The 26677-nt window shown below is 45.0% G+C and overlaps 2 protein-coding genes across 2 annotated transcripts; one reads left to right on the top strand and one right to left on the bottom strand.

Annotated features, from left to right (window-relative positions):
* The first annotated feature begins 3025 nt into the window (after nucleotides 1–3025).
* On the top strand, nucleotides 3026–11894 carry LOC127293245 (oxysterol-binding protein-related protein 1C). The gene is made up of 10 exons (XM_051322826.2): nucleotides 3026–3653; nucleotides 3743–4108; nucleotides 5483–5582; nucleotides 6679–7118; nucleotides 7231–7386; nucleotides 7955–8122; nucleotides 8193–8333; nucleotides 9757–9987; nucleotides 10101–10214; nucleotides 11399–11894. Exons 1-10 carry the CDS (start codon nucleotides 3099–3101, stop codon nucleotides 11567–11569), a joined length of 2442 nt encoding a protein of 813 aa, XP_051178786.1. The 5' UTR covers nucleotides 3026–3098; the 3' UTR covers nucleotides 11570–11894.
* Nucleotides 11895–18560: 6666 nt separating this feature from the next.
* Nucleotides 18561–25315, bottom strand: LOC139839027 (uncharacterized). Its single transcript, XM_071829071.1, has 3 exons — nucleotides 25173–25315; nucleotides 24299–24959; nucleotides 18561–18572 (listed from the first exon to the last, which is right to left on the bottom strand). Exons 1-3 carry the CDS (start codon nucleotides 25313–25315, stop codon nucleotides 18561–18563), a joined length of 816 nt encoding a protein of 271 aa, XP_071685172.1.
* Nucleotides 25316–26677: the final 1362 nt, after the last annotated feature.

Genomic DNA, 26677 nt, shown 5'->3' with positions numbered 1-26677 from the left:
GCATATGCTACAATGTGTTTTTCTCTCTTTAAAAGCTGACCCTGTTTGCTAGAGCTCTCCATTTCACTGTTTATTTTTTCATACGAACAGTAATCGTGATAAACAGTAACAATGCGATGAACATTTCTGCGATGAACAATAACAACATGCTACTATAATTTATACTGATATACAATACAACTACGTTATTTTGGGTTGCACTTACCTCATATTTATTTTAATGTTAAATCTTTAACATAGTTCTTCATTTTATCGTAAACAATAACAGCATGCTACTATAATTTAGAACCCATTTGCTTGCATGAGAGTGATTCACTGTAGATGGTAACTTTCTTCCAATCAGTACTCGCCATGTGGCATATGCTACAATGTGTTTTTCTCTCTTTAAAAGCTGACCCTGTTTGCTAGAGCTCTCCATTTCACTGTTTATTTTTTCATACGAACAGTAATCGTGATGAACAGTAACAATGCGCTGAACATTTCTGCGATGAACAATAACAACATGCTACTATAATTTATACTGATATACAATACAACTACGTTATTTTGGGTTGCACTTACCTCATATTTATTTTAATGTTAAATCTTTAACATAGTTCTTCATTTTATCGTAAACAATAACAGCATGCTACTATAATTTATACAACACAACTGCGTTATTTTGGGTGGCACTTACCTCATATTTATTTTAATGTTAAATCTTTAACATAGTTCTTCAATTGATCGTAATTATTTTTTCCCAATAGGTACCATAATTATTTTCATCCAATCAGTGATAGCGCCAACTTTTTGACATAACATATCGGCTCCGCGGTACTTACCTTCCAGCACTGACTTTTTTTACATCGCTTTTTTAATAATTTATACTGGTATACAATACAACTACGTTATTTTGGGTTGCACTTACCTCATATTTATTTTAATGTTAAATCTTTAACATAGTTCTTCATTTTACCGTAAACAATAACAGCATGCTACTATAATTTATACAACACAACTGCGTTATTTTGGGTGGCACTTTCCTCATATTTATTTTAATGTTAAATCTTTAACATAGTTCTTCAATTGATCGTAATTATTTTTTCCCAATAGGTACCATAATTATTTTCATCCAATCAGTGATAGCGCCAACTTTTTGACATAACATATCGGCTCCGCGGTACTTACCTTCCAGCACTGACTTTTTTTACATCGCTTTTTTCAATTATTCGACGGTGGTTCTTCCACTCACTTTTCTGACCGTAATTTTTCCACGGTAGTTACCCTACAGTAGTTCGTCGATAGTAACAGTAATCCGTCAAGAATATTCTCCCTATTCTTTGGCCATAAGTTTTCGAGATAACTTTTCATGGGAAATTTCCCACCATTAGGTATCCCCACATTGTTATTTTTCTTTTCTTTGATAGTACTTCTTCGAAATATTTTCCCTGACATAATTTTACCACGTTTACATTGACAACGATTTGTCAACTTCTTGGACAATATTTTTTCGACATAGATCTGCCGTTGACATTCACTATTTGACACTAATCCTTCATAAGCACACCGGCAATTATTCGACACAAATCTTTAGCCTCAATAGTAATGTTCCTATGGTAATTATTTGATATTAATTTTTCTACGAGGACTAATCCTTCAACGGTAACTATTAGACAACAACAAATGCGGAAAAAATGAGCCCCACAAGTTGATTTTGCGAAATTGATCGCATGCATGTCACAAGTTGATTTTGCGAAATTGATCACATGCACCTCCCTACACACATACGGCCACCATAAACTACAAAAAGGTAGCTCCTAAGAACTAAGTGTTAACTACATATTCTACATGATCGACACCACAGGCGCGGCGTGCGCCGCGCTACACTTCCTAGTTTCTCTAAAGAACAAAGGCCATACCGAAAGATTTTGTTTGTAAGTATTTTTTTGCTTTTGCCAAGTTTTGAACACATCACACATGTGTTGGTTATTTTTGTCTTGTATCCTTGACAAAGTTTAAATTTACATGATATGTGTATATCATTCATATCCCCGTTGATTTAGTAAAATTCTAGATCCTTCATTGGCGGATTGTCTACTTCAATTGGTTGCTCTACCTCAATATGCTGGCCATCACTCGTTGAGTCGTTGTTTAGTTGCTTTCGAGTATTCCTTTAAATGCCATACAAAATAAATTGAAATTATCATAATGGCTTGGTTATTCTCAGTCATTCGAAAAGTACAAGTCGTACTCCTATGTACTTTATGCTGAGTTATATTTCATAGAATCTGCCAAAACTTGTAACTTTTTTTTTTGAAAATACCAGCCTTTATTATGATAACATGGGCAGATCACCCACCAAAACTTCGGCAACCCGTGCCGGTACATCATCATCCCATACTAAAATCTAATTGGCATTTCGGTAACTTTTTTTTATCACCTGCAATACCTTATAAATATATATTGCATATACTCTATGGATAAGGAAGTAGTAGCTCATTATCGTCTCGCGATTACTTAATCGGTTGACATTGTTTTGAGACTTTTGGGCACAAAGTCAAAACATACTAAATGCTTCTTGTGTAGTATAAGATATAAACCAAAAATACCTACATAAAAGACATAGTAGTAAACAAAAACTAATCAATGATATCATAAAATAAAAATGCTGTGCCAATATTTTGGATAAGCCAACGGAGACCAAAATGACACTCAAGGCAAAAAAGATGCCACCGTGGGCATCTGCCACGTATCTCCGCTTCTCCGTCTTCCTGGACGACTCGTGATCAAATCGCCAGTCGGTCGTGGGCTCACGGCTCCGTCGTCATCGTCGTCGTCCCACCCACCGGCGACTGCGAGCGAGTCGTGCCAAGCAAAAAAGAAGGCCCCAAGTACCGCCGGAGCAGCCGTTTACCCCACTCCTTGCCGCATTTAAACCCCCCTCACCCACCTCCCCCCCATAAAATGCGCCCGTTCCCAGCGCACCCATAAAAACAAAATTAAACCTAACATAGTACTAGTAGATACTATCCGCTTCCCCCGGGCCGCCCGCCCGCCCGCCTCCTCGCCGGCCAGCGCGGCCAGCGCACGCACGCGCTCGCCCCGATCCCGGCCGCCACATGCACCCATTCTGCTGCGTGCCGCCGGTCTCCGTCTCCCCCGCCGCCTCCGCCGCCACGGCGGCGGCCGAGACCTCCGCGGCGGCGGGTCTCCCCGCCGCGATGCCGCCGCCGCCCCCGCCACCGTCGATGCCCACCCCGCGCACCAGCTCCACCACCAACACCCCCGGCGAGCGGCGCGTGCGCCTCTCCGGAGTCAGCCTCGGCGGCGGCGGCGGCGGCGGCTCCACCTCGCCCCCTGACGGCGTGAAGCTGAACGAGATCGTCGGCGGCGGCATCTCCGGGGTCCTCTACAAGTGGGTCAACTACGGCCGCGGCTGGCGCCCGCGCTGGTTCGCGCTCAGCGACGGCGTGCTCTCCTACTACAAGATCCACGGGCCCGACCGCATCCTCCTCTCGCGCGACACCGACCGCGCCGCCAAGGTCATCGGCGAGGACTCCCTCCGCCGCCTCGCCCGCCCCTCCACCACCACTTCCTCCTCCTCCGCCCCCCACTCCAACGGCCACCACCACCACAACCCGCCGCGCAAGCCCCTCGGCGAAATCCACCTCAAGGTCCTCACCACCCGTTACTCCCTTCCCATGCGTGATCCGCAGATCCATTTCGCTCCCCGTATCTCACGCTGGAACCGATCCCCGTGCAGGTCTCCACCGTCAGGGAGAGCAGATCGGACGACAGGCGCTTCTCCATCTTCTCGGGGACCAAGCGGCTGCACCTGCGCGCGGAGACGCGGGAGGACCGGGCCGTGTGGCTGGAGGCGCTGCGCGCCACCAAGGAGATGTTCCCCAGGATGTCCACCAGCGAGATGGTGGGGCCGGGGGACACCGCCGCCGCCGCGGCCGTCTCCACCGAGCGCCTCAGGCAGCGCCTGCAGCAGGAAGGGGTCAGCGAGGCGGCCATTGCCGACAGCGAGGGGATCGTGCGTGCCGAGTTCGAGGCCCTGCACAAGCAGCTCGTGCTCCTCAAGCAGAAACAGGCGCTGCTCCTTGACACCCTACGCCATCTAGAGGTATTGTTGACATTTTGCTCGTACTACTTGGCTTCAAACAGAATTTGACTGCGCATTCAGGGATGGTTTCCATCCATTGCCGTGATGTTCCCCATTTGGTGGTACATGCTTTGATTAGTTGAAGAAAAAGTACACAGCTACTGATCTAAAAAAAAGTACATAGGCACATCGCTACTGATAAACATTTGACGTACAGAATATTTTGGCATTTTCTGCTTTGCACATTGGAAATGCGAATTCACCGTGCTGTACTTCATTTTCTGCCCTGCTGTTTTATTTACTTTGTCAGACGTACTTGACCTATGTAATTTAATGTGCTATCATCCAAACTGAATATTGCGATCTGAGTATGTATCATGTGGAAACCTGGATTGATCATTGACTGCATGGAAACTAGGTGAGAATGTTTTCATAAGTAGTCCAGAAACATGTAATGCTGGACAAGGTGCATTCTACAGCCTTGTAAAAATTTCAAGATAAAACTCAAATCACATTTGAAAGATAGAGAAAATGCAATTACTGCATGAAAAAAGGCATATCACTATTCATGCATAATTTTTGCTGTATGTATTTCTAATCTGGCCATCTTGAGAGTTCCAAAAACGTCCACACATGATTTGGTGCTCAATTTGGGGTTCCACATGGTATCTGCCACTCTGTATAATTTTGATTATTTGACAAAAAATGGGAAATCCTTACAGGGTGGTTTTGTTTGTTTCACTAGTTGGTTTCAACTTATGTGCTTGATTTTGTGGTTTTAATTGTATTCATGTTTGTCTAGGTGTGCCTACTTAATAACTCTGTTTTTAAATCGAAGTACAACCTTTTTGACAATGCTACTGAGACATGTGGATCTGATATTTCAGCACAGTTCAGCATGTTGTCATGTGTCACACACATTACAATTTATAGGTGATACAGGTGCAGTTTTACCAAGTTAGGAAACAGGTTTTAGACTGATTTTTAGGAAAACCAGTTTACTATTTTTTGGTTAAAAAACAGTTTATAAAAAACCATGTATGGGCTAGAAGATTTGTTTGCGAGGGGGCATGCGGCAAAGGAAAGCAATGTGGATAAGTTTTTGAGAAAAGAGTGGGATGGAAGGAGTTATCTAGTGCATGGAGATCAGGATTTAGGAAAACTACCAATACATGTTTTTCCCAAAATGCAAAATCTGAGGTTACGGAGAACCAAGTTCTCTATATCCACGAAATCCTAAGTGTATCCTAACAATGTTTTATTCTGATTTGTAGGAAACACGTTCTGTATATTCCATGTATCCAAACAACCCCTAATAATTTGTAGATCTATTCAGAATTTATGTTATCGATACCCTCATCTGACAAAGTATTGTGTTCTGGTGCCTTGTTGTAGACAGAAAAGGTTGATTTGGAGAATACCCTCGTTGACGAGAGCCAAAGGCAGTCAAAAGAGTACGGTTCTGCTTCTAGACCAAGGAATGAGAAGTATAGTGGTATGAAAAGTTGAATATCAATTAAATGTTAATGCTACACATGTTATTTCTATGCGTGCACTCTTACCTTTGTGGCTGCAAATTTGTGGGTAAGACCATTATGGTTCATCCATGCTTTTGCTAAGGGATAATTTGATATTTCAGTGAGTACTGTTGGTCTGTAACTGTCTGAGTAAATGCCACTCCAAAGTGGATATACACCATTTAAAACATAGTTGTAAGCCTGAAACTCTCGAACTTCAAAAAAATTGTGGTAGTGTGGATTCGACTGAGCATTACTGTTTGGTCTGCTGGAATGTTTCCAAACCACTGTCATGCATAAGCAGTTGCAGTATACTAGATGGACATGGCATTCAAGGGATATTTTGAATCCAGAGTGGTTATGAAGTTATTCATGCATGCAATCTTTTTTTTTGTTGTCCCATTTTCTTGGGTGGAGTTCCTTTAATTCTTTTAGAGCAGTGTTTAAATGCACAATTCTGGTCACCACTGATCATATCGAAATAGAATTGTTTTAAGTTTTTTTGGCAACTATAATTGGATTACCCTCCTATAAATGTTCAAACTCTTTTTCTGGTGTCCCATTTTCTTGGCTGGAGTTCCTTCAAGAGAAGAGCTTAAGTGCACTATTCTGGACATCACTGATCATATCAAAATAGAATTGTTTTAAGTTTATTGCCAACTATAATTGGATTACCTCCAATAAATGTTCAAAAGCTGCAATTTGTTGTATGCAAATCTGTCATTTCTGTAAGGAGCTACTTGAGTTGTAAAATTTCAGTTGATCCTTATGTGTAATAATCATGGCTCGTATGAAACTCTGATAACTAGAACAGTGAATCTTGTAGTTCCCTTAGTAGAACTTTCCGAGATCAATCTAGATCTTTTCGCCCTCACCTTTTTTTCTTTCATAAGTTCCTCATTGCTGCTCCTAGATACAAATATTCTGAGGCCTTGAACGCGCACATTTGTTTCTCCTGCATGCAGCTCACAGTGTTATTTTCTTCCAAACTCTTTTTCGATTGTATATCCTCAATGTTGATTCATTATTGATGTACTTTTGTGGATAAAAGTTAATATCATCACTCTTTTTCAGAAGGAAGTGCTAGTGAATCTGATGATTATAATGAACCACAAGATCCTGCTGAAGAAGAGACAGACGAGGATGAGAACATTTATTTTGATACAACAGATTTTCTTTCGTCAAGCTCTTTTAAAAGCAGTGGATCTGATTTCCAAAGATCTGAAGCTGGTTCAGATGACGAGGATGATTATCCAATGGATGGAATTGATCCTTCCATGAAGTCTGTTGGAATTAGTTATCCATACGTAAGAAGGCGTAAGAAGCTGCCAGATCCCGTTGAGAAAGAGAAGGGCGTGAGCCTGTGGTCAATGATCAAGGACAACATAGGGAAGGATCTCACCAAAGTCTGTCTGCCTGTTTACTTCAATGAGCCTCTTTCATCATTACAAAAATGTTATGAGGATCTCGAGTATTCCTACCTTATTGATCGTGCATATGAATGGGGCAAAAGGGTATTTCTCCTTCCTCCCATTTTTCAGCTTGGTCACGGGAACATTTTGTATGCTTTTCCCATGCGAAAGATCACATTTTATGAGTCTTGCATCTCTTTTGTTGAATATTCAGGGGGATAGTCTTATGAGGATTCTTAGTGTAGCAGCATTTGCTGTTTCTGGTTATGCCTCAACGGACGGAAGGAGCTGCAAGCCCTTTAATCCCCTTCTTGGTGAGACCTACGAAGCAGATTATCCAGATAAAGGCCTCCGTTTTTTCTCAGAAAAGGTTTGGTTATGAACCTCTAAAAATTCATTAATATGAAGAACGAGTTCTTAGTGTTGGTTTAACATAGTCAGTTGTTCCTACCGTTCTTTTTCTCATAGTTTGCTAGTTTGTTGTTGTAACTTTTTTGCGAGATATATTTTTATACCTATAAGAATTCTTTAATACAAACCATCACCTCACTGTTCCTTACCACCAAATCTGTTTTATGTAGCATTACATGTGCCTTACCGGCATCAACTATACATTAAGATGACACGGGTTGACATACTTTTCAAATATGTATCCACTGTTTTTTCAACAGTAGCCCGCTTGTTTGCGTTTTCTGTTTGTAGATTACTGTAAGTTTTTTTACAGAATATTAAATAGATGGAGCATTAGAGCAGTATTCCACAACAACAAAATACTGCTCCAACTTAATAGCTCATGATTTACCATTCTAAGGCTCTTGTGTCATCAAATAGCCTCTCATTTTAGACTCACAGATACCTGATGCTACTACAGATTTTCTTCAAGTATATTTCTATTTGTCTTTGCTCGTTGGTTCATAAAAGTACTTACCGCTTGGCAGGTCAGTCATCATCCTATGGTTGTTGCATGCCATTGTGAAGGAACTGGCTGGAGATTTTGGGCAGATAGCAACTTAAAGAGCAAGTTCTGGGGTCGATCCATTCAACTTGATCCTGTTGGTATGTTAACATTGGAGTTTGATGATGGTGAAGTTTTCCAATGGAGCAAGGTATTATGACCTAATTTCCTACAGTCAGTCAAATATGTGAAATCATTTGACAGGAAATATGCTATCACAGGTGACCACTTCCATTTACAATCTCATATTGGGCAAACTGTACTGTGATCACTATGGCACTATGCGCATTCAAGGCAACCGTGAATATTCATGTAAGCTGAAATTCAAGGAGCAGTCAATTATTGATCGCAACCCTCATCAGGTATTTAATAATTTGCTTGTATACTGGTTGTTCATATCTCATTGTTCTATCTATTTCTCCATTTAAGTAGCAATTTGTTTGTTGCTAAGATACACCTTTTCATCTGTTCTAGTTAAGGCAAGTGATGCATCTGTGCCTGTGGAAAGGCCTTCTTTTAAAAAAAATATGTGTATTTATTTCCTTCCGAAAACAGTGCGTTTTCAATGCTATGTTCAAAGTTTGGGAATCCTGGCCATCATAGAATGTAACTCGAAATGGTTGAGTATCTGTGTTATAGCCTCAAAACGTTGGGAGTTCTACTGCATTAGTGTCAATGCATTTCTTGAACTACCAGTGTAAGTGAGATAGCTGATATGATTGTTCTTAGCTTCCATTCTGCTGTACAAGCTTTGTGACATACACTTTCGAGAAAATAAAGCAATATTTCACACAGTAAAATTAAATGGTATTTTGGCTCATGTACATCATTTACTGAACTCAGAGGGCCGTTTGTCCATATGGTTTTTTAGAACGGTATCATCGTAAGATAAATAAAGTACAGGGTGGGTATTTATCTAGAAAATGAGTACTGATGTCATTCGCGTACCACCTACTCTTTGCGAATAAAACAGAGATAACTGAAAGCATAAGGCTCACTGACTCACATCCCAATAGACACTAATTCTGATCACACCAACCAAACATATGACACTTTATTTTCCAACATTGTTCCCATCCCTTTGATTCCATCAACCAAACAACTCTAAAGAAAGGAATGATGCTGCAAGACTGCTGTTACTGTTGTTAAGGTGTGGAGCCTAAGAGGTGGCAGCTTGTATCAATGACCTAAAGATACTGAAGTCTGAAGCACAGTAGTACATTACTGTTCATGTAGGCGATGGCCAATGCATTCTCCTTCTTGTGTTGGTCAGCTAGAACATTCAGTTAGTCTACATATATTAGGTTTCCATCATGAGTTAGTTTTCCCCCTTGTTTGTTGAATATTTTAGAAATAAATTTCTGTATTAGAGATGTCAGCCCTAAAATGCGGTAGGTGCTGTCTGTAATTGAAGCAAGTTTGAATTACAAAAGTCTCCCAGCCGATGTGTATCTTCTAGCACCCCTCTTCAAGCAATTGACGTTTGTTTTCTTTCATCGTGCTGATATTTACTTTCATTATAATATGGGTTGACAACAAGCTTTATCAGCTGAATAGTGTATGCACGTGCATCCATTAGGTGAAGAAAGTATGAAGACTCCATTTGACAACCCTTATCCTTTCATTTGTCAATAATTTTGAAAAACAATTGCACGATGTTTTTAGAAGGTCATGTTTTCATTCACAAAACACCAGATTTTTTTATGACAGAGTACCTTACTCTGCAGTGCCATGTCTATGTACTTCTTAGATTGTCTCAGCAGAGTTCAACCAACATATGTGCAGGTCCAAGGTGTTATTCAGGACCGAAGTGGTCGAACTGTTGCTACACTCTTTGGGAAGTGGGATGAAAGCATGCACTATGTGATGGGTGATTGCTTTGGAAAAGGCAAGGGATCAGAAAATTTCTCTGAGGCTCATTTGTTGTGGAAAAGGAGTAAACCGCCCAAGTTTCCCACTCGGTACAATTTGACTAGCTTTGCAATCACACTAAATGAACTTACCCCTGGATTGAAGGTATGTGTATCACTATTGCCTTCATATTGAAATTCACTCATACGGATATAGTGGTATAGGCAGTACACTCGTACCATTGATCGATTTGTTTCTTCCAATCAACCTATATGCAGGAAAAACTACCACCAACAGACTCAAGATTGCGACCAGACCAGAGGTGCCTAGAGAATGGTGAATATGAAAGAGCAAATGCTGAGAAGTTGAGACTTGAGCAGAGACAACGGCAGGTTAGTTTATGACTTGAACCCATCACCTTTTTATTGTGGTAAACTATGGATAAGTCTATCTAGGCTGCTTTGAATAATTTCATGTTCTCGTTCTCATATATATTCATTAGTTCAGCTGAACTCTTCACGTAGTTATGTTGTGCAATTTGTGGATGGAACAAAATATGGCGTCAATGTTTGCGTAGATGGTCATGGATATGCTCACGCCAGTGACAAAATCCTTTGTGTTAGTACAAGATCCTATGCTCTTCACCACAAGGCTCCCATAGCGCTGCCAACTCGATCCTCTAAGGCAGCAGTAGAGATAACTTTTCTAAAATACGGAGTAGTTTGGATTAGATTGAGCTTGTTTCTATGTTACAATCCAGCAAACAAGGAAGCTGTACTGCGTTGTCCAGAAACCATCAACTACCATCTTTATTTTTCAAGGATACCCAGACTAGTCAACTGCCATCTAAAAAAAGCAATAATTCAGAAACCTCCATTGAGATTGGCAAAGGGAAATAATAATAATAATAATTCATAAGATAATAAAAATCATAAGATCCTGTGCTGTTCTACACTTAGAGCTGGAGACGACCCTTGCACTTATTTTTTATGTAGCTCCTTAGTCTTGTTAACCTGAGGAAGTTATGAATGAGACTGCCAGTATGCCTGATTCTTGTCCTTGCAACATGTTACATGCAATTACCATGTTGTGCACATAATCGTGGGTTGTTTATTCCTGCTCGTGTCAGCCTACTTGTGTTTGTTCACACTATGTTTTGCTTGATAGATTACAAGAAATCAGAAACATTCCATTGGCAACGAAGTCCTAATGTTGGTTTAGTCAGTGCTACACTATTTTTTCTAAAGTATTTCGGTTAAAAGCCAACTAAAAGTTCCTCATGGACCCCGCAGTTGACCGTGAGCCATGGAAAACGGAAACTATCCAGTTCATGTCAGCCCAAAAGTTTGGCAAAGAAAAATCAGGAGACATGAGAAATAGCTGCATAAACGCACAATTTTATACTTAATAAGTTTAGTCTGCTTAAATGATTTTGGAATTGAATAATGTGATCTAATGCACAATTTTTGAACTCAGGAAGTTTGGAAGATTAAATCAGTTGAGCTTATTTCGATTGTTGACATGATTTGCTATTTAGTTCTTCATGAATCATGTTATGATACCAACTATGCTGCAGGCACGGAAGATGCAGGAGAGCGGGTGGAAACCTCGGTGGTTTGCGAAGGATAAAGGTACGGACACATACCGCTACCTTGGTGGTTACTGGGAATCCAGAGAAAATAGCAGCTGGGAAGACTGCCCTGACATTTTCGGACAACTTCCTAATGATTTAATGATAACTGACTAGATTCAAGTAGGTTATAGGTCTTATGGTTCTCTGATTTCTTCTTTTGGGATCCGTTGGTTCCATATTTTAGTGGTTTATAGTAGAGCAATTAAATGACTTTTGGCCTATAAGCCAAGGCTGCCCTTCAAATACATTGTTTTGCCGTACATAATAAGAGAGTGGTTCGTCCAAAATGTCACTTCGAATCATGTTTTCTTGTGAGAATGTTACTCCCACAAGTTCAGAGTGGTGTTATATAGGCCATTTGTGTATATTTGGATATGTAACTTGCATTGATGAGCCAAAGAATATTAAAGCATGGTGCATCCATGTTGGTTTGCCCCAATGTTTATCTGTCATTGGCAGCGATATGCTAGTTTAATTTTGCTTGGTATTGTGATTAAAAGCTTTATCAAGCTGCCATATTGATTCGGTAAGTCTTTTAGTTTGTTGCCTTCTCCTTTTTGTTTCTTTTTTGTTTGATGACGTATCTGTCTTGCTTAGTACCAAAGAAAAACATTCACTTCTCTAGATTTTCTGCATATCAGTTTTTTTTAAATATTATCTGTTGAAGTGGAACTTTGAAGTTTCCTTATATATCTCGCATATTTAATTACAATGATTGTAGCAGCTAAGTTTTTTTAGTGGAAATTCTAGAAACTAAGTTGTAGTACAAAAATTCTGAGATTTGGCTTATACAAAGGGAAACACTTATAGTCGGCCGACCGATCCGAGCAAGAAGCGTGAACGTCTGCGTGCCGACAGCTTCTTACCTCGCGCGCACAGGGGAGACTAGGTAGCTAGCTTTATTGTGTACTGTTGATGCATGCATGGGCAGCTCGCTAGCCTTGCTGCATGCACGGTGCCGCTAACTATTACTTGCATGCATGCAGGTAGCTTCGATCTTGCCGGGATAAAAACCGCTATACATACTAATCTTGTACCATGAAGCTGCCCTATTTGTTGTTTGCGTGTGCGCAACAAATAAATTACGTTGAAACACACGTACAAGTTACACTAGCTTGGGCTGCGTTCGTGTCCATCGAGCTCAGCCGCACCACTAATAGTAGGGACGACTTCACCGATAGTGCCGATGACACCGATGGTGGTAGGTACAACGCCATTGATCTTGCCACCGATGCCACTGATGGTAGGAACAACACCGCTAACCATGTCAGTGATTGTAAGGACGCCTCTGCCGATAGTTCCTCCAACCAAAGAGAAACGATGATGACGATGTCGTCAATGATGGGAGTGACATATGAGATGCCGGTGTGCAACTTGTGGATGATGATGTCGGTGTCGATCGAGGGAGTGCCTCTGGTCTATGATATTGCATACATTTGTTCAATATGTTGTTAAATGAACACACGATATATGTTGCCCGTGATATGTTGTGAACACACATGTATGGTTTTCGTGGCATATGATATAAATGTAGGGTTCTAATGTTGTATACATGTGTTCTATTTGTAACAAACTCATACGCGTTTTGTTGTGAACGCACACATCAAATGTTGTGTACACACATGTAATATGTTGTATGGTTTTCGTGGTGTGTGATATAAATGTACGGTTTCAATATTGTATACGTGTGTTTAATTTGTAACAAACTCATACCCGTTTTGTTGTGAACTCACACACGATATGTTGTGAACCCACATGTGTGATGTTGTATGGTTTTCACAGCATATGATATAGATGTAGGGTTTCAATGTGGCATACTTGGGTTTAATTTGTTACAAACTCATACCAATTTTGTTGTGAAAATATACGCGAGATGTTGCAAGGTTTTGTGGCCACTTTGTATTGTTTGCAAACATATGGCTTTTTTATTGTAATCATTTGTGGCTCTTGCTAAAATAGTTGGTGATTTTTGTTGTAATTCAATCGATGGCAAATTAATTGTTACTTGACCAATTTTCATTGTATGCAAACATATAGATTTTTGTTGTAATAGACTATCATTTTTATAGAAATTGTTGGTATTTTTTTTGTTGCAAATCAAGCTACAACAACAAAAGGTTGGTTTAACCACTTTATTGTAGTATTCCTTTTTTTATAAATGTTGCAACATTTTGTTGTAATAGTATATATCTTTTGTATATGGGGTGATTTTATTGTTTTAATATCATCTGCTATGAATCACCGCGGTGGCATATTTGTTGTAATCATCTCCAAGAAGTGGGCTAAAGAGGTATACCCATTCGGGTTTAACTGAAGAAGCTTGGACCACAGGTTAATTGCTCAAAAACTAGGGGTTAAAATAAAAACTACATCATGACTTTGTTCCAGTCGTCGGATCTTGATCTGACTTTGCGGTATGCGGTCGATTTTCATGCTCATATCAGCCGGCCAAGGCCAGTGCTGCCCTGAAAAAAATGTAACATTTGGTGAACATTTTCTAGAGTAGCAGTGTGTGTAGATAATACTGAAAAGACGTAGCTGCATTTTTGTAGGCTCCACAATCCACTTGATCACACGGAGCAGCAGAGACTCCACCGGCGTGAACAGTAACCAGATGGAACGTTCACTGCTTCTTTGTAGATTACTAGGCTGTAACTGACGCGTACATATTGTGGGGTCCACCCATACGGGAGAGAGGAGCGTATGCCAGCGGAAAGCGTCGGCTACGTACTGGGGCCCACAACCGATTTTGCACGATTTTTCGGCCGACCGACGGCTAGCGTCGTCCTTATACAAACAGCATGGCTCTCTTCTCTCGGCTGTAAGATGGGCTGCATCACTGCATCCTCCTCGATTTATAATATATTTTAGTGATGAGTCGTCCTTCACCTTCCCTTGGTGGTAGGTGGAGATTTTAACCTGATTAGGGGATCAGAGGACAAGAATAACTCGAACATTGACTGGCCTCGGGTGCATCGCTTCAACGACTGTATCGCGTCCCTTGCTCTCAGGGAGGTCCGTAGGACGGGCGCCAGATACACGTGGACGAATCGCCAGCTTGACCCAGTCCGTTGCGTCCTGGACAGGGTGTTCATGACTGCCGAGTGGGAGGCCCTTTTCCCGCTCTGCTCCCTAGTGGCGGATACCATCATTGGGTCCGACCACTCTCCGCTGATCCTAAGCTCCGGGGAGGAACTTAGGAAGCGTAGCCCTCGTTTCTTCTTTGAACAGGGTTGGCTGTTGAGGCCAGACTTTGGGGATCTGGTCTCTAACAAGTGGCGCGCTCAGGTCGCCGCCCTGGGGTCGTGTTCCGATCCAATCACGCGTTGGCAAAGGGCCTCGGCGGGGCTGCGACAATTCCTAAAAGGATGGGGGGGCCAACCTAGGTAGAGAGAATCGCGACCTGAAGGCCGATATCCTTGCGCGCATCCAGGCCCTCGACGGTGTGGCGGATGGGCGTGGCCTAGATGATGAGGGTTGGGCCCTTCGTTACCATCTGGAGGACCAACTCACCCATCTTTCGGTGGTTGAGGAGGAGTATTGGCGCCAGCGGAGCCGGGTTACCTGGCTCACCAAGGGGGACGCTAACACTGCGTTCTTCCATGCGTATGCTAATGGAAGACGCCGCAAATGTGCCATTACCAGGCTCGTGACGGATTCGGGGACCCTAGTCGAGCCGCACGCGCTGCAGGCGCATATTTATGAGTTCTACCGTGCCCTCATGGGATCCACGGGCGAGCCCCCCTGCTTCACCTTTCCCCCTCCTTCTGGCATGCTGCGGATCAGGTGTCGGAAGGGGAGAATAACAGCCTCATGATCGCCTTCTCGGGGGAAGAGATCGATGCGGTTCTGGCCAGCATGAAGGTGGATACCGCTCCGGGGCCGGACGGTTTTCCGGTGGCTTTCTTCAAACGCTTCTGGCATCTGGTGAAACCCTTCATCATGGACATCGCTAATGGCTTCGCTCTGGGGAGAGTTGACATTGTGAGGCTCAACTTTGGGATCTTGTCGCTGATCCCTAAAGTCTCTGGGGCGGAGAATATCAAACAGTTCAGGCCGATTGCTTTGATTAATGTTATCTTCAAATTTGTTGCTAAGGCTTTTTATGCTACTAGACTCTCTCCTATTGCCCATAGGACTATTAGTCGGGCGCAATCTGCTTTCATCAAGGGTCGCCATATCCATGAGGGAGTCCTTTCCCTCCAAGAGATCGTCCACGAAACTAAGTCCATGAAACTTAGGGGAGTTTTCCTGAAGTTGGACTTTGAGAAAGCCTATGATCGGGTGAACTGGCCCTTCCTCCGTGAGGTTCTTCTGGGCAAGGGCTTTGAGCCCGCGTGGGTCCATAGGGCCCTGAGTTTGGTCTCGGGGGGCCAAACTGCTATTTCCATTAATGGAGATATTGGGAATTATTTCTGCAACGGGCGCGGGGTGCGTCAGGGTGATCCCCTCTCTCCCATCCTCTTCGACTACGTCGTCGAGGCTCTTGCCTCTATCTTGGACAAGGCTAGAAGGGCGGGTCACATTGCGGGATTGATTCCTCACCTGATCCCTGGGGGGTCTCTCATTTGCAATATGCAGATGATACTATCATCATGTTCCAGCCTGACGATTTGGCGGTGGCCAATCTTAAGTATATTTTACTTTGCTTTGAGAGCATGTCAGGCCTCCGGATCAACTTCCATAAGAGCGAGGTCATGGTGATGGGTTTGGAGCCGGGGGAAGGCCAGCGGATAGCCCATATGCTTAATTGCAAGTTGGGTTCGTTTCCGTTTACCTACCTGGGGCTTCCGATTAAGGACCGCGCCCTTTCTGCGGCGGATTGGGGTCCGTTGACGGCTAAGGTGGGCAAGCGTACTGACCCCTGGATGGGGAAACTGATGTCCTCGGCTGCGCGTTTGACACTCACTAACGCCTGTCTTTCTAGCATTCCGCTTCATGCCATGGCTATCTATCTTCTTAGCGACGGGACGCATGGGTCACTAGACCGCCACCGTGCCCGCTTCTATTGGGAAGCCAACAGTGCCAAACGCAAGTATCACTGGGTAAGGTGGTCGGCGATGTGCACGCCTAAGAGCCTTGGGGGGATGGGCATTACTGACTCGCGCCTCATGAACGCCTGTCTTTTGGTCAAATGGATCTGGAGGATCTACTCTGGGGAGCAAGGTCTTTGGGCGGATATCCTCAGAAGCAAGTACCTTAGGGATAAGGATCTGATGTTGGACGATCATCGCCCAGGTTCCCAGTTCTGGAACTCCATTCAAAAGCTTAAGCACTTGTTTCGCCTGGGAGCGAAGCACAGTGTTTGTGATGGCAAGACGACGAGCTTCTGGCGAGACTGGTGGCAGGGGTCGGGACCCCTTTGCGACCGCTTCCCTACGCTTTTCGCCGTTGCCACGGACCATGACATCTCGGTTGCCGCTGCCCGCTTCGGTAGCTCTTGGCACCTCCCGCTCCGCCGTGAGCTTGGGCAGGGAGACCGGGTGGCTCTGGCCAATCTTCTTCGGGAGGTTCAGGTGCCACCTCCCTCGACCCTTCCAGATCAGGTATCTTGGGCCCTAGAACCTTCGGGGAGGTTCTCGGTGCGCTCTTTGTACCTCAGGCTTTGCCAGGGAACCCCTTCGAAGTTCTTTAGCGACCTTTGGAAGCTCTCGATCCCCTTAAAGGTCCGGATTTTCCTTTGGCAACTAGCTAGGAAGCGCCTCCCCTCTAATGAGAACATCCGGCGGCGTAGGGGGCCGTCTCTGGGTCTTTGTGCCTTATGTGGGGAAGTGGAAGATAACAATCACATCTTCTTCGACTGTCCCCTTGCTCGGTTCATGTGGAGTGCAGTTCGGGAACTGCTCGGCCGCGTTTGGAACCCTTCGTGTTTCGCGGATATCTTTAGGCTCCTCCACGCTCAACGGGGACAATCCAAGCGGGTCCTTGGGATGGCGTGTGCTGCTTTGCTTTGGACACTTTGGAACCTTAGGAACAAATTCTCGATTGACGGGGTCTTCCCCCGCCAACCTGCTGATGCCCTATACAAAATGTCTATGTACTTGCAGGTGTGGAAGCTAGTGGCTAGGAAGAAGGACCGCGAAGCTGTGGAGTGGGCGGTCACCCTGATCCGCACTCTCCATTCGACCATCAGAGACCGCGACAGCGTCTAGCGACCCTCTGGTGGCCCTGTATCTCCGGCGTTAGGCTTCGGTGGTGTTGGGGCACCCTCCGGCCTTGTGTGTGTGCGTGTTTGTGCTTCAGTTTGGGGGCGGTCTTGCCCGGTTGTTGTTGTTCGTGTGTTGTATGACTTTGGTGTTGTGGGCTTTGTACTCTGCCGTTGGGGCTTTATTAATTTAAGGGATTTCTATTTTCGTGCCCTCGGGTCCTTAGTTGTACTCAGTTTTCCCCAGCTTCTTAGTTTTTCCTCAGTTTTCCCCAAGCCCTTGTCTGAACCCGCAGAAGGAGCTCGGACGGAAGGAATCCGTTAAGTTGACCGTTCCGTGCTGACGAGTGGGGTCGTGTCGTTTGTGGGGTCGCGTCGTGTGGGACCGCGTCGTGTGGGGCTGGTAGGAAGGGACCGCGTGGGACAGGACGAGACTATGTTTGTGGGGCCGTAGCGTGTGGAGCCGTGTGGGTCCGGGACGGGAGCACGAGTGGTTTCTGTCTCTTTCGCCCAGATTAGCAGTTTTCAATGTACCTTTTTCCTCTCTCTCGCTCGATCTCATTCATATTTGATAGCCCAAATTGGTAGCAAATCTAGAGCAGCTTGTCCTTCTGTTTTTTAACGCCATTCATTTCTTTATGCCTTCGTTTTTACCCAATCAGGTAGGAAATCTAGGGCACAAATCCAGAGAGAAAATATAGGATAAGCTGCATACAGCAACCAACATAGCATAGATATATTCAGGACACAACCCAAACTAGTACCGATAGATCCAACATAAGCTACATTTTACATGAATTTAAGCTGCTCTCTGAGATAGAGCAGTCACATACGAGAGAGTGCGGTAGGCACGTTCAACGCCTCCGGGTAGCGCGTGTGACTCGCTTGGAGGTTGCGCAGTGAATCCCAAGTGCTTTGTGTTTGGCCATGTACGCATGCACGTTCACGGTCCTTCCAACTCTAGAGCCCCATCTGACAAAGGATTCAACATGGTTCAACAGGTATTTTAAGTCGGTGGCGCTGAGCTTCCTGTTGCTGAAGGGGCACTTGTAAATGCCTCGAGCAAAGGGTCCATCGTAAGGGCCGGACTGCAACCTCCCGAGGACGTGATGAGTCTTGGTGTGGAAGGACTCGTCGTCATTGTCGACGTCGCTGCTCGCACTGTCACGTAGCACCAAAGATCGTGCAAAAAAAACGGAGTCAATTGCAACGATGATGGAACAGAGAGTTAACAAAAAAAAATGCATGAAAATATGGGCTCGAAAAAAGAGGTAGCCTCGGTTACATTGGACACACTTATATCCAGGATTTGAGTCAGCAAACCAAAGATCATGCACAACAAATTTGTACACACCAATTGTTTACTGACCAAACCCTGAATCAATTTATGCCCAAATATTCATCATCATCGGCACAAATCTTAAACAAAAGCAAATCACAAATACTAATAACGCAAGATCTAACACAAAAGGATCGAACTAGGAACAGACGAACAGTAATAACGCAAGATCTAACACAAAAGGATTGAACTAGGAACAGACGAACCGTAATAACGCTAGATCTAACACAAAATGATTGAAATGAGAGAAGAACACGGGAACAAAGGGTTACCTCCGGCTCGTTGTCGGCGATCTTTGGTGTCGTAGGGGTTCTCCGGCGCGTCGTATTGCACTGATTCGTACGGGTCCCAAGCGACGGGGGACTGGACGGTGGCGGCGGCCGATGCGCCGGCTGCTACGTTGGAAGCAGCGATAGGGGCCTGGACGGGGGCGGTGGCCGATCCGCCGGCTGCTACGTTGGAAGCAGGGACAGGGGCCTGGACGGGGGCGGCGGCCGATCCGCCGGCTGCTACGTTGGAAGCAGCGACAGGGCACGGACGGTGGCGGCGACCGATGCGCCGGCTGCTACGTTGGAAGCAGCGACAGGGGCCTGGACGGGGCGGCGGCCGATGTGCCGACAATGGGCATCTCATTCTTCTCCATCGCCGGCGGTTTTCTTCGGGGTTTTTCTTCGGTTGTGGAGAAGATGATGGGACGAGAGGCGGTTGCGGTGAGCCGGTGAGAACGTGCGTCGAGGGAGAGAAAGAGGGCTCTATAAAGACGAAGGTGGCGTGTACCGCAACAAGCGTCCGCAATGCACGGCTCCGGCGTGCACAGCGACACGAGTCTAACCCTGGGACGTTTGGTGTACTCGGTTATAACCTCGGGCCTTATACGAAATTTTATACGTACTCAGTTTTCCCCTCGAGGACTTAGACCGGCAAGTGCAATATACTCGGTTTTACCCTCAAGTAGCTGGTCAACAGAGAGTCAACAAATGAGATTAACATAGCTAATTGAGTCATTTCATGCGCAAAAAAATCCAAAAAAATAAAAACATAGTGGCAACTACTCATGGAGTCTTCCTACGCAACCTGCCACCTAGAAAACCTTAACAAACATATATAAATCAAGTTTTACCACAAATTGCCACTTCTCAGAATCACTAGTGTAGCTATGAAGATGATTGGTTTTCCACCCAAACCCCTTTGCAAAACATCTTTCCCAAAACATAGTTTGTCTAAATGATGCCATAATTGTCACACTCATGTATATTTGAATTGCAAATAATTTGATGTAGCCCAATATGAATTATATTGTACAAAACACATATTTTTCATTTTGTAATTCTTTTGTTTGAATCCCTTAGTCTATTTACTATTTATGTGCCCTTGGATTCTTAGTACTACTCAGTTTTGCCCTCAAGTACTGTCACAAATGCTCTGAGAAGCCCAAACTTATCCTGATTGGTTGAGCCGTTGTCACACGGATCGACTCCACGAACCGTTGATCCACTGATCTAACGGGCAGTATACCCCTATCCGTCTCTTCGTGGCAACCTCTCTCTCTCTCTCTCTCTCTCTCTCTCTCTCTCTCTCTCTCTCTCTTCGTGGCCACCCCTCTCTCTCTCTGTCGGTGGAGAATGCCCACCCCTCTATTTATGTGCAATAACGAGTTTGCCACTTAATATAGTTTGGGATATAGTATTGGTATAAACATGAGGCATACATATTTGCGGATTTCGGTGATTGCATTATGTGTCACCCCTCTAACAATTATCAACTATCTTTAGCTGTCCTTTTCTTTTAGGGAATATAGTTTGGGATATAGTATTGGTATTTTGAAACGGCCTAAAAGTGGTATAATTTTGTTATAAACATGAGGCATACATATTTGCGGATTTCGGTGATTGCTATCAACTATCTTTAGCTGTCCTTTTCTTTTAGGGAATATAGTTTGGGATATAGTATTGGTATTTTGAAACGGCCTAAAAGTGGTATAATTTTGTTATAAACATGAGGCATACATATTTGCGGATTTCGGTGATTGCATTATTTGTCACCCCTCTAACAATTATCAACTATCTTTAGCTGTCCTTTTCTTTTAGGGAATATAGTTTGGGATATTGTATTGGTATTTTGAAGGGACCCTATTTTGAAAGGGATCCCATTTTGAAACGGCCTAAAAGTGGTATAATTTTGTTATAAACATGAGGCATACATATTTGCGGATTTCGGTGATTGCATTATTTGTCACCCCTCTAACAACTATCAACTATCTTTAGCTGTCCTTTTCTTTTAGGGAATATAGTTTGGGATATGGTATTGGTATTTTGAAACGGCCTAAAAGTGGTATAATTTTGGTATAAACACGAGGCATACATATTTGCGGATTTCGGTGATTGCATTATTTGTCACCCCTCTAACAATTATCAACTATCTTTAGCTTTCCTTTTCTTTTAGGGAATATAGTTGGTAATTTCGGTGAATGCACACACTAACTTTGAAAACAACTACAAGTACATGTAACTGAATAATGGATTTGTAAGGTATCCCTTGTAAGAACTTCTAGCGCCTGGTGAGCAATGATAAGAATCCGATCGTAATTATACAACAAAAAAAAAACCAGCCATCGGGTTAGCTTGCTTCTTCAACTCGATCAGTTGCCTTAATCGCTTGTTCATTTTCTTCAGTTCTCCCTTCACTTCCACCAGTTCTGCATTGGGAGCATTAGGCATAATCGGAACGGCTCCTCTCTCCGCCGCATTCTCTACAGCAAGCCCCCCTCCCAAATTGCGCCCCCCAATAGCGCCAATTGATTCCTGCAACTGAAGCCTCTGAACGTACACATCGATCCACTCGAAATGCCTGCATTTCTTCAAGATCTGAAAACAACAACATGAACCCTAAATCCCAAATTCGAGGGAATAACAAGAAAATCGAGAGAAAACAGAGAAATTGGAGCGAGATCTAACCTTATCCCCCTCTCTATATGGCAAGCTCTCGCATGCAACGAACTCACGTCCACGGTTGCCGTTCTCGTCCGTCTTACAGATCGACCGCTTCAGAGGCTCCTGGCGTGGGCAGTCAGGGCATCTTGTCAAAGGCACGGGTCCATACTGCGGCCATGAAGAACGGGAGGTCGAAGAGAAACTAGACATCACCCGCCTACCGGAGAAGGGCTGCCGCTGGCGGAGAAGAAGAACAATGGGGCGCGGAGAAAGAAAGGGGAAGCAATGGCACGGGCACGGGCGCGGGGCTGGCTCGGGCTCCCATTTTGCAACGGTCACCTGGGTAAGCTGTGGGTCCGGCGCGCTAACATGGACAAGTTGTGGATCCCACGATGATCTGGATAAGTGGAGACGTGTCCACTGCGGGGCACCAACAGCGGCCCCACTTGCCAGCACCAACCAACGTCAACTTAACGGGATTCCTTCCGTCCGAGCTCTTTCTGCGGGTTACAGACAAGGGCTTGGAGAAAACTGAGGAAAAACTAAGGAGCTGGGGAAAACTGAGTACAACTAAGGACCCGAGGGCACGAAAATAGAAATCCCTTAATTTAAAGCCGGACTCTGCTCGAGCCTTCCGTCTATAAAAAAAAAAAAAAAAAAAAAAAAAAAAAAAAAATTGCAAAGCAATCGCTGCCAACAGCTGATGTTCTCAATCATAGAAACATGGCGACTCATGGAGCTTGCGCCTTGTGCGGGCTACTGGCTCGTGGAGGGTTGATTGAGTGCTATATGGGGAGGAGTGTTTGGGCCGACAAAGGTGGCGGTAGCACTGTGGGCTATATGGCATGCGCGAAGGAAGGCGCTGCATGAAGAAATCTTCCAAAGCCCCTTGTCCACCTTCAGCTTCATTAACAGATTCATTCACTACATGTCTGTCTGTATTTAGTGAGCCGGCGAAGCAGAAGCCACGTGGTGTACCACCGTTTGCTAGGTGGATGCCTCCGCCATTGGGAATGACCAACTGTTGATGTAGCTTTATCTAAGAATGGAGGAATGTCGTCAGTCTCCCGGGTCATCGGTCCAGAGATCATGGAAGCAGCAGCCCGGCGAGAGGGACTTGCCTAGTGACTTGAACCCCTAGTGACTTGAACCTGCGGCGAGTTCGTTTGACGAGCAATTGTGCCAACGTGGTACAGACTGTGTTCTAACAGGCGAAACCATGCAGAGACGGAGGTAGCAGGGGTTAGCTAGGGCGATGGTCCCCCTATGCTGAAATTTTTACTGAAAAACTCACTATAAATTATGCAGATTGACCTCCAAAATTTGTTAGAAATTGCCTATATGGCCCCCTCCAACAAACATAATGTTCAACTGGCCACAAGAAAGTGGATATCGTTGAACCAAATCTTTCTTCAACGCGAAAAATAATTGCGTACAAAATCAAGAAAGTGGATATCATTGAACCAAATCTTTCTTCGGCAGGAACAAGTAACTTCTCTGCCAGGGCTCGTTTCGATGCTGTTGCCAGACGATCGACGAGATGCATGCATGCGCAGCGCTGGGCTCTAGGCGGAGACCAAGAATGACACAAGGGCGGAAAGGCCACTCCGAGAAGGCAGCCGACGCTCGCATTAGATGATCGTGTCTGACTGACTCGACATGCAGATCTATGGATGCAGTGCGCTCGAAACAGTTGCGCCGCAGCGTATTTGCCGATGTGACAGGGCATTTTCTTGCCGTGGCAACGCCCGTCTCACCTGAGACGATTCTGACAATCTGAACGAAGCTGCGAAGTATGTAGAGTATACCATAATACTTATGCATATTCGTAATTTCGTGTCATATTTGTGCAGTTCGGGTTTAGCCGGATGGAGTAAAGACCGCTGCAACGCCGACACTGTCTCGACCTGCATCGTACGTTTTTGTGTGCGAAAATGGTCTCGACCTGTCGGTCAGCCACGGATGCAGAGATCGGAAGAAGTGTTTGTTTGTTTGTGTGGATGCAGGACCCTATGGATGCATACGAGCAGCAGAAACCATGAAGCTTAAAATTTTGAAATGGATGGAGTACAGCGTTGCACGTACGTACAGTCCAAATCATCAATAACAGAAACAATAAAAGAATAGCTTTAGGTGTTCCACGCTATGAGCAGTTTTGCTCATCCTGTTTCGGTCCACTACCACTAAAAGCATACCTTTTTTTTGCGATAAGGGAAATTTATAATCAAGGAATGGGATTTCCATCCTGAATACAAGCCTGTCTTATAAAGTCTGGTCCATGATGGAACCATACCCTGATTTTGCCTCTCCGTGAAACCCCATCTAGCTAAAGTATGGCTAACAATGTTGTACTCCCTACTAATGTGTTTAAACTGAAACACTCTACCTAGATTACATAGACGTTTCGCTTCATTCACGGTAGCAACAACCAGAGATCTATTGACATCACTGTCCTTGAACATCTTCACTGCCTCACTACAATCACTCTCCACAATGACAGGCTTACCTGTGTGCTGAAAGGCCAAAGTCATCCCTTCAATGCAGGCGAGTAACTCTGCTTCAAGAGGGCTGCCACATGATTGCAGGTGATTGCAGGCTGCAAAGATGGTGCATCCCTGATCATCCCTCAGAATCATGCCGGTACCTCCTCGACAGTCCTCTCTTGTCCATGCTTCATCAACGTTTAAATTCACCCACCCTTCTGGTGGCCTAGACCACACACCCATGGGTATACCTTCGCATGCCACATCCTTCTTCCTCCTCCTTGCTGTATCCCGCACAGGCCCATAGACTAAGGCCGTCTTTCCTTTAACTGAATCTGCCATAGGATCTTGCTTGATCATTAGCAACGAATCAACATAGCTACACAGGAACCTTCGCGAAGCTTCGATCGGTGGAGCAGCCTTCTGATGAACAACTTCATTCCGTACGTGCCAGATGCGCCAGAAGGTCATGAGCATCATTAGTCGCTCCACCTCGCTTGCATGGTCCAGAGCTTGGAAAAGCCACTCCTGGCCCGTGTTGGGGATGTGTTCTTTCAGAGGCCATACTTCCCTCATTGCTTCCCAAAGAGCGCGCGCCATCGGACACCTGCAAAACGTGTGGTATGTGTCCTCACGTTCAATGCCACATATTACACAAATGTCAGAAACCTCCATGTTTCGTCTCTTTTTATTTTCCCAAGTGGCCAAGGAATTCGTGATCAAACGCCAAGCAAAGACGCGTACCTTTGGGGGAGCAGGGCACCCCCACACTGTGTCCCAGACGACACGTTTGCCGTCCGGTGCCCTGCTCGCTGCGCACATAGACGTGCGGTGATTAGACTCCCATGCAAGCTTGTACGCGCTTCTAACAGAGAAAATTCCTCTGCGATCAGGTGCCCACGCCAGCACATCCTCTCCACGGTTCGGAGAGGCGTTGATCTTCAGTATCTCATCAATGTCCATGGTCGAGAAGTGGCGTTGGAGGACATCCATTTGCCATTCGCCGTCCTCTGTGAGCAGCTCAGCCACTCGACGTAGTCTGCAGCTCCCTCGGTTCGACATAGGCCGGTAGGAGTGTGGTTTTGGTAGCCATGGATCTCTCCATATACGAATCTGGCTGCCATCACCCACCCTCCATACCAACCCTTTCTTCAGGAGCTCAAGTCCGTATTGAATCGCTTGCCATGACGATGAGGCATTACCTGCAAAAACCGTGTCCTCCAAACGACCGTTAGGGTAATAACGAGCTTTTAGTATCATTGCACAAAGACTCTCTGGCTTCACCAGCAGTCTCCACGCCTGTCGAGCGAGTAAGGCTTGGTTAAAAAGCCGAAAGTCCTTAAACCCTAGGCCACCATGGTTTTTTGGATGTGTAAGAGCATCCCAAGATTTCTAGTGTGTTTTCCTTGCCCCAAATATGTTCAGGCTATTTCGAATGAGCTTTGGCGGCTACGTGAAAATAGTACCTGCGGACCTACCTCGAGCGCGCGTGTGCGGAGAACGTGTTTGCATGATGCAAAACGGAAATGATGCTTAACTAAGCTGATGGTACTACTAGCTGCAAAATAAGCGCGCCCGCGAATAATTACATGGGATACGGATTTACATGTCGCATTCAGCTAGTCTTGCTCTGACGGTAGTGATAAATTAGAGGCACATGATCAACGGTTCACCGATCAATTAACCATAATCTAAAGGTATAATTGCTGCACCCCATAGGGGATTTACAGCGAGAATGTGGACCGTCGGATCCTATCAGACAATACAATGCATCTCGGCCGTTCGTTTCTGGACATGGCGTGGCTTCTGAGCGCGCGCGGGGTTTTTACCGCCCGTCCCTGGTGCTAGAGAAAGCCATGCAATGGCCATGATCTACCCGTGCGTGTGTGCATGTGGGCCCCATGGTTGTATGGGCCCGCGCGTCAGCCACTGGGGCTCGTTTTTTTTGGTTGCGCTCGCATCGTGCAGCGCCGCCTCGGCGTCGCCGGCGCTGGGAGCAGCACCACCTCTCGTCGTCGACACCAGTGCTGCCATCGCACGAAGCAACACCGCCGGCGGTCATTCGCAGGTACACGGCCTCTCCCTCCTTTGGTTCTTCTCTGTCTCCTATCCATGGTCTGCAGAAGAAGAAGGAGCGCAGGGCTGCAGATGCGAGGGCGTTGAGAGTCGCCGGCGACGGTGGTGAGGAGGAGCACGCATGGGGAAGAGGCACACTGACGCTAGCCAAGTTCCGCCTCCCTGGTCGATTTCAGTCTTATTTTATTTTCATGTCACCCTGCTTTATCTCGCCTCATCCCGTCAGATCTGGCGACCTTTATTGGCTTT

Source organism: Lolium perenne, chromosome 4, assembly GCF_019359855.2.
Source record: "Lolium perenne isolate Kyuss_39 chromosome 4, Kyuss_2.0, whole genome shotgun sequence".
Classification (NCBI taxonomy): Eukaryota; Viridiplantae; Streptophyta; class Magnoliopsida; order Poales; family Poaceae; genus Lolium; species Lolium perenne.
This window is presented reverse-complemented; position numbering and strand designations above follow the sequence as displayed.

Excerpts from the sequence above, each read along its gene's own strand:
- LOC127293245 (XM_051322826.2), top strand. The coding sequence starts at position 3,099 with ATGCACCCATTCTGCTGCGTGCCGCCGGTCTCCGTCTCCCCCGCCGCC. Across the intron at positions 3,654-3,742 it reads TCGGCGAAATCCACCTCAAG|GTCTCCACCGTCAGGGAGAG; the intron begins GTCCTCACCACC and ends ATCCCCGTGCAG. Across the intron at positions 8,334-9,756 it reads TTGATCGCAACCCTCATCAG|GTCCAAGGTGTTATTCAGGA; the intron begins GTATTTAATAAT and ends ACATATGTGCAG.
- LOC139839027 (XM_071829071.1), bottom strand. The coding sequence starts at position 25,315 with ATGGACATTGATGAGATACTGAAGATCAACGCCTCTCCGAACCGTGGA. Across the intron at positions 24,960-25,172 it reads TCTAATCACCGCACGTCTAT|GTGTCCGATGGCGCGCGCTC; the intron begins GTGCGCAGCGAG and ends CACGTTTTGCAG.